At 28.9% G+C, this 7,658-nt stretch overlaps 1 protein-coding gene across 1 annotated transcript in view; it reads right to left on the bottom strand.

Moving 5' to 3' along the window:
* Window positions 1-5,348: 5,348 nt before the first annotated feature.
* Window positions 5,349-7,658, bottom strand: part of LOC106689565 (glutathione S-transferase) — a 21,160-nt gene continuing 18,850 nt past the window's right edge. Inside the window, exons 3-5 of the mRNA XM_067049794.1 lie at window positions 6,716-6,883; window positions 6,494-6,636; window positions 5,349-5,737 (exon numbers count right to left, since the gene is read on the bottom strand). Of these exons, the coding sequence (XP_066905895.1) occupies window positions 5,570-5,737; window positions 6,494-6,636; window positions 6,716-6,883 (479 nt within the window). The 3' untranslated portion in view covers window positions 5,349-5,569. The remainder of the gene's footprint in view (window positions 5,738-6,493; window positions 6,637-6,715; window positions 6,884-7,658) is intronic.

Below are 7,658 nucleotides of genomic sequence, written 5' to 3'. Positions count from 1 at the left end.
TTATTCTTATAAAGTGAAATTTGGCAATAGTTTTTATATGTTTAATGAATTATTTCAGGTTAGTTAGCTATCTCTGTGCATAAGCATGTTACACTTGAAAACTTACATAAATGAAATGGAAATAGAACATATATGTAATACATTTAAGAATTTTGCCCACTACATTACTGAATTTAAGATTCATTATGAGTATTAACTGTTAACAACATGGCAATAAAGGAATGAAGGTTTAATGAATCTTAATTTAACTCAGTGAATATATATTCTGCGCTATATTATAGCTAGTAATTTCCTTCCTAATATTGACATTAAATTGTAATTAAACATGCAGTATGGATGTAATGAAACATGTAAGTATAGAACATCATAAACACAGCTGAATTGGTCTTTTTTCCGGTGAGAACAATGAATTGGATTTCTAGAATACTATACAATAACTTTATCTACTTTACCTAAGCTGTGATTTGAAATTTGTTGACAAATGAGTTACAATTTTGGATTATTAGGTCTCGCATGGACCTTATGTGTTAACACTAATTTTGAAAATTAAAACATTAGAATTTTATTAATCCGGCTCGGTACAAGACCATTATGTATGAAGTATACCTTCAACCGCATTGTAAGACACACCACTTTTTATTAAGAAACAAAATATACCAAATGAGCGGGGATACTGAAAAGTGTAAAATATAATAGAAAATTAATGATAAAGTAATTAATATAAGTACACTTAAGAATTTTGTCCGTTTTATTGGAGAAGTTTGTCGGGGGGTGCGGTCAGCAAAGAACAACATAAATAAACAAAACCATATTTATTTATTTTATGCCGAAGGTTTTGTTTATTTATGTTGTTCTTTGCTGACCGCATCCCCCAACAAACTTCTCCAATCATTAATCTACGGTCAACTATCTACACCTCATTAACTTCCGTTTGCATTGCGCTTCTTTTCAACTGTTTGCCGATGTGATTTTGTTACCAATATTGTTGAGGGGGGGGAAGCACCTTCGTCTGTTTTAAAAAAACGAGGGATGATGCAGGGCCGGAAGAAATAATAATATAATATGATTGCGTTGTTGAAACGATTTTCATTAGAGTATGGAGTTGATCACAATGGCTTCTGAAATAATTAAGTTATTATTCAATTGCCAAAAAAATTTTTGCCGTTTAATGGTGTTAATCTGTATTATTCAGGAAAGCTATAATAAATATAAAAAGTAATGATTATACCAAGTGCTTTGACACTTAAATTTAAGATTTTTCAAAAAGTGGAGTTAATCGATGTGTGCACTGAACGGCTCAATTAATTAATAAATTAACATTGTATCCATACCAGTTTAATTATAGTTTTATTAGTAACTAATTTTTACCCAGTTCTGTTAATAAGCCTTTACTTCATAGTTGCTATATTTAAAATATCAAATATTAATTTACCTCTGTGAGATTTTTCACACTAAATAAGTTTTCTTCTTCTCTTTTATTCATTCAAAATATAAGTGATATCATGCTCAATTTGTATAAACAATATTATCAAGAAAGTCTATTAAACACACAAAATTAGTAAAGCTGTATACTTTATAATGACTCTCCTTAGGTAACAGTTGACGTTATAAGTAATTACATTGTCTTAATGGAAAATATCCGTTCAGTTTTACAGTTTAGATTCACTTACTAGTAAAGTTATATTAACCATAAATTGTACTCACTGAGACTTCATAGTTGAGCTGTAAATGAAGGGATGTTTTATGGAGGCTAAGAATATTCTGTGAGAACTCACAGGTTGAATAATTTGAGATAGGAAATCGATTGAGCCGTTTGCTCAAAAAAAAGTTACATATTCAGAAACCAACAGACTAAACATATGTTGTACTGTATTTTATTGAATGTTTTAATTTCAAATTACTCCAAATATTCTTTGAATATCACTGTGCAATTAGAGCAATAAAACCTATAAATTGGTTAAGTCTTTAGTTCAAAATATTATTATGTAGATACAAACGGACGGACTAAACCAATTTAATACAATAATTTTCAGAATCTTTTGAGCTTGAACTGTTTCAAACAACATTCACAGTATCAAGTTCAATATTTTGAGCCATCAAAAATAACAATAAGCAAAGCTGTTTGCTCAATAGGTCGACAGAATATAATAAATTACCTGAACACTTCACCCTATTAGTGCCTAGTCAGGTAAAATTATCACAGAAATTTGTAAAATTTAATTTTCACTATTGGTAACAATATTTTACCATAGTCATTACAGCATTTCAATCATAAAGTAATGGCCAAGTTTCAACAAAAACTAGCCTGTGTTGGGTGGTAAAATGGTTGATCATTTCAGCTAATCTTAACCTAGTATTGCCCAGGGAGCATTCAATTATATTTTGAACACTACTGGATTAATGCAAAAGAGTAGGTTCTGTCATATTAGGTATAGAAAAGAATGAAACAGATTGTGATGACTATACCATGACAACCATGGCGCAATGATAACTAACCTTAGAATGACGTTTTACCTCTGCCTAATTCCTGGGCTATCTCAAAAATGGTTAATTTTTCGGCTTTAAACACTCAACTTCAACATTCAACAATTTTTTTTTTATATATATGTATATATAGTTTACCGTAAAAATTTAAATATAAGAAGATGGTCAGGGTTGTGGTCAAAAAAAGAACTAATAGTTTTAAACTATTTGTTCTTTTTTTTGACCACAACACTGACCATCTTCTTATAATTAATTTTTTTTTAATATAACATAAGGCAGTCCTCAATGATGGTGATGTTTGCCTAGGTATATTGACTGGGCTTCAATTTTGGAAACATTCCCAACATCATTATATCTATACTAGAATATATCAGATGATATAGCAACATTTAATATTTTTAAAAAAATTAATTATAAATAAAATGAAATTGAAAAGGAGAAAAAAATTAGATAGCAGTAAGTGAAATTAATTGATGTAATAAATAAAATTTGTTATGTAGATATTCATAGTTATATGTTTTCTTTTAATCCTCCAATGTTTCAACTTCATAATACTCTAGTACTATTGATGTGGTCAGTAAAAAAGAAGAAAAAAAAAATTTAAAGGATAGTTTTTGTATTGAGATTGTGTAGTTTGTTATATAACAAGGGCAATTGGCCTGTAAGTGTAAAACATTTTTTAATGAATTGTGACAAGTCAATAATTGAGGTTGTCTCCTTGATAATAGCCTAAGAGCTGAAACTTAGGAAAATTAAAATAAACTTAGTTGAGAGTAAAGTGGATCAATTGAAGTTTTTTTATTATTATTAACCGCTCATTATAAGATGATATGGAACGGTATATTGATACTCTCCCAAACTTATACATAGATTTGTAAATAATGGTGCTCATATTTCCACCAATCTGATAAGAAATTTATTCAAATAAAATTCATTTCTAAAATTTGATAAGGAGTTGTAAGATAGACTAATAAGCTTTCTTAAATGAAAATTCACTCTCAGCCATCATTTAACTAGCAATTATTGAAGCATAAAATTCCCAAATTAGCTAAGTTCATTTTTCAGTTTTTGTGTTTTTCTTTTCATCAACAGTTTTTATAATAGATTATCATGAGGTAAAAGGATTTCTTCCAAAATAAACCTGTTAAAGAAAATTAAGATGGCTGGTTTTGGAATTTTTCCCAAACCAAAAAACAGATTACAAATGTAAATGAAAGAAAGAAGAGAATTGGATTGTAAAAGTTGTAAATTTAAGAAGGAATTATATAGAAAAAGTTATATGGGACAAAGGTAATTAACCTGCATTTTTAAGATTTTAAAAAAGAAATTGACATCAAAATGAAGGTATCCTTGAGAATGACCTGAGGGTCGAAACGTTGGAAGGTTTGTAAAGAATAAAGTTGAGAAAAAAGGATCAAATTTGTTTTTAAATAAACTAAAACCACTCTCAAAAAACAATATATTAATAAAAATTAATCTATTTTTTATTTATTACTATATAAAATTCATGAAGTTAAATTTGATCTATAATGTTGAAAAAAAATGAATTTTTTTTTCTTTTATATAATATCACATTTCAAGAATATGATAAGAGAGAAAATTTGATATTACCATATTCAATTAAATCGGCAGTTTTTATTATCAGAGCTTTATGCCTGTTGTATTTTATTTTATTAGCAGTTACGAAATTAGTGGATATAGACCAGTGTCTCCATAGCAGTCTGCTGAAAACTATACATCTCCTGTTACATTATGGAGGCTCATTAGAAAGAAAATTAAATTCTCAACAAGACAAAACAAAACCCATCTAAATTAGACTATTATTAACTACACTATAGCGTATTTTACTTTTGGTTTATTATATGACATGCATAATTGGCCTGCAAAAGAAAGGTTTAAATGAACTGTGACTAGTCAATGACTGAGGTTATATCCTTTATAATGGGCTAATGGGTTCAGCCTTTTCAACATTGGAGGATTAAAATAAACTGTTGAGAATTAATTGGATCATTGTAGTTAGTGCTATTATAAATATAAACCACTCTCCAACAATTAATTAATAAATATAATAGATTAGTGACCTAATATTTGTTTCTTTAACAATTCATATTTATTTTTGAAATCCAATTTGCACCGTCTCGATTCGCCGACTTACCTGTGTCAGAGTTTTGTAACTATCATCAAACTCTCCTTGGAACAAGCCTGTTATTAATTAATGATAAAACAAATAACAATCTTTCAGGGGTTTTTATTTTAGGGTTTAACAAATAATAAATATTGTTTAAATAAATAAATTTTATCCAATTTTAGTCTCAAAACTATTTTTATTTCTTTATAAGGTCGACGTTTCGGCCAATTCGGCCATCCTCAAGGACAATCATAATACAATTTTAGAACCACATCACTTAAAAAACAACTTTGTGCAGGCTATTATGCCCAGGTCATTTATATCAGTACATAAATTACCCTTATTAGTCAATTTTTCAGATTAAATTTAAATTAAAACTTTTTAATCTTCTCCATTATAATTTATCACAACAATAATTATAATAGAGAAGGTTGACTGTGATGAAAAGTTTTAATTTTTAATTTAATGTGAAGAGTAACAAATTAGGGTAATTTGTGGACTGAAAGTAATGACCTGGTCAGAATAACCAGCATAAAGTTTTTTTAAAATTGATGTGGTTCTAAAATTGTATTAAGATTGTCCTTGAGGATGGCCGCATTGGCCGAAACTTCAGACTTATAAAGAAATAAAAATAGGTTTGATACTAAAATTGGATAAAATTTATTTATTTAAACAATACTAACCAGTCTCAAGAAAGTGTAAAGATTATATATAAAATAATAAATATTTACATGAATAACAACTGATCAAAAATCAATTTTATTTTATTTATAATAAGTTTTAAAAAGTGACAATTTCTAATTAATTCATAAATTAAATGGTGATGTTAATTTAATTTTTTTAAAATGAGAAGTTAGAGAAAATTTGTATTAGCACATGTTTCAAAACGAATAAACACTTACTAATTTCTTTATAATTGCAACTATTTGAAGATCATTTAAAACTACAATATTTGATTTAAAATGGGGTTTTGGGCCTGGTTTCAAGCCAATTTTTGATCTGAGGTATGGAATATACATTGTCACGCAGGCGGCGTAGATTTTCATATTGTTCAAACATGTCGTATTCGATAATGTGGTTTATAAGTGAAGAACAAGCAATGAAATAGATGTCTCCCCATGAAAGCTGTAACAAAAAAATTGAAGTAATAATATAATGAAGAAAAAAAATAAACTACAATGTGAATAAAAAATTATTGAAGAATACTTTGTAAGAAGATAGTCCAGATGGTGGTCAATAAATGTATCAAAATAGTAACAGAAAACTATTTATTGTTAACCAACGATATGCTCCACTTTGTTAGGGCTAAATGAAAAAAAACAAGATATAAAGATTTTAGAATTGAAAAAATATTTCAAAATAATTGTTATTACATTATATTGTTGATAATCCCTGTTTATTATTTATTTTATCAATTTTCTTAGTATCTCCCTTTTACATATTAATATACATCACCTATACCATATCTACTTCATCTATCTGTTCTACCTTTTACACCTACCTCTTACCATATTTATAACTAATTTGTGTAGATCTGTATTTAGAACTTCTATCACACCTGGTTATATTTGTTAATAACTTATTTCCAGTCTACCTACATGTATACTTCCTTATATTGTTCTAATCAATTCTTTTTCATATACTTTATAAACATAATAATAATTTTGAAATGTTTTTATTTTAATATTTTGTGAATTCTAAAATGTTTGTATCTCTTTTTTCATTTAGCCCTGATGAAGCCCTGCAAAGTGGGGCGAAATGTTGGTTAACAATAAATAGTTTTCTTTTACTATTTTTATATCTTTATTGACCACCATACAAACTATCTTCCTACAATCTACTTCATACGGTCAACTATCCTCTTTCAATATTGAAGAATACCTTTCCATTGGCGAGATATCCATTGTTCTCCTGAGCAAGTTGATCGAATTTGCTCAAGTAGAAAGGAACAGTGACGTTTAGAAGCGGCTCACGTTTCTTCTCTTTAGTTGCCGGATCGGTTTCGAAGAAATAACCAACTGCAGCTAGAAATAAATAGATATTTTGAAAAAAAATTAATGCTATTGTTCGTAATTAAATTTCGACTCAGTAGTTAATAATTACCTAAACGTAAATCGTGAAAGGCATCCACTGCCATGTCGATCTGCAGCGCCTCCCAGTTGTCGCTACCGGCGAGTTCGGCCTCCTTTCCTAAATATCTGGAAATGGCTGTCGACTGATGGACTTCTTTCCCGTCGATCTCCAATATTGGTAGTTTTCCGAATGGGGTTTCTGAAAATATTTGAATTGAATTGAAGTAATCGACATTTTAAATCATTTCGAGCCTCTCCGCTCACCACAACTACAATTCATTATTTATATTTTTCAATAAATATAAGTAATACCTTTTATATTGAGTCGTCTAATGTCTGTTTACACGGGTAAGGTTATTTATTAAAACAACTTTATGAAATTAAAACATTTTATTCAAAATATTTACCATAATTTTCTATGCATTTCCACAATGTGTTATCAACTTTTCAATTCCAAAACTGAAAAAATTAAAGTTTTGTGAAAAAAATGAAGTCAGAAAATGCGTATTTGGCCTCATAATCATTTTCTTACGTTTTATCTTCAAGGAAGTTGTTCAAATTTCTGAACAGATGGAAGTCTGTTGGAGATAAGTCTGGGGAATAAGGTGGGTGTGGAAGGACTTTGTTGGTTTGACTTGTTTAGTTTCTTCAGTATCTGTCGAGGTCCTTACCAATGGTCTTTAAGTATTGGTGGAGGTGTGCCTTGGGTTGGCTATCAAAATCTGTGTCACCAGCCAAAAATTGTTTAAACCGCCGGCGAATCGTTCGTTCGATACAACACCCATCCTAGAACGCTGTGGTAATGTTTCTAACAGCTTGGGTTGCCGTGGTTTAAACTGATAAAAAAAAGAAATTGCTCGAAAATTGTATAGGGTTTTTTTTTAAGCCCGATAGAACTTGAAATTGTAAAAAATAACACAAAAAATTAAATTGTAATCAAAATTTTTTTTTTATTCGAAAGATCAATACGTGAC

This window comes from Halyomorpha halys, unplaced genomic scaffold (genome assembly GCF_000696795.3).
Source record: "Halyomorpha halys isolate HHAL.00 unplaced genomic scaffold, Hhal_1.1 Scaffold1395.1, whole genome shotgun sequence".
NCBI classification, from domain to species: Eukaryota; Metazoa; Arthropoda; class Insecta; order Hemiptera; family Pentatomidae; genus Halyomorpha; species Halyomorpha halys.
Note: the sequence above shows the minus strand (reverse complement) of the source record. Positions and strands in the feature narration are given on the sequence as shown.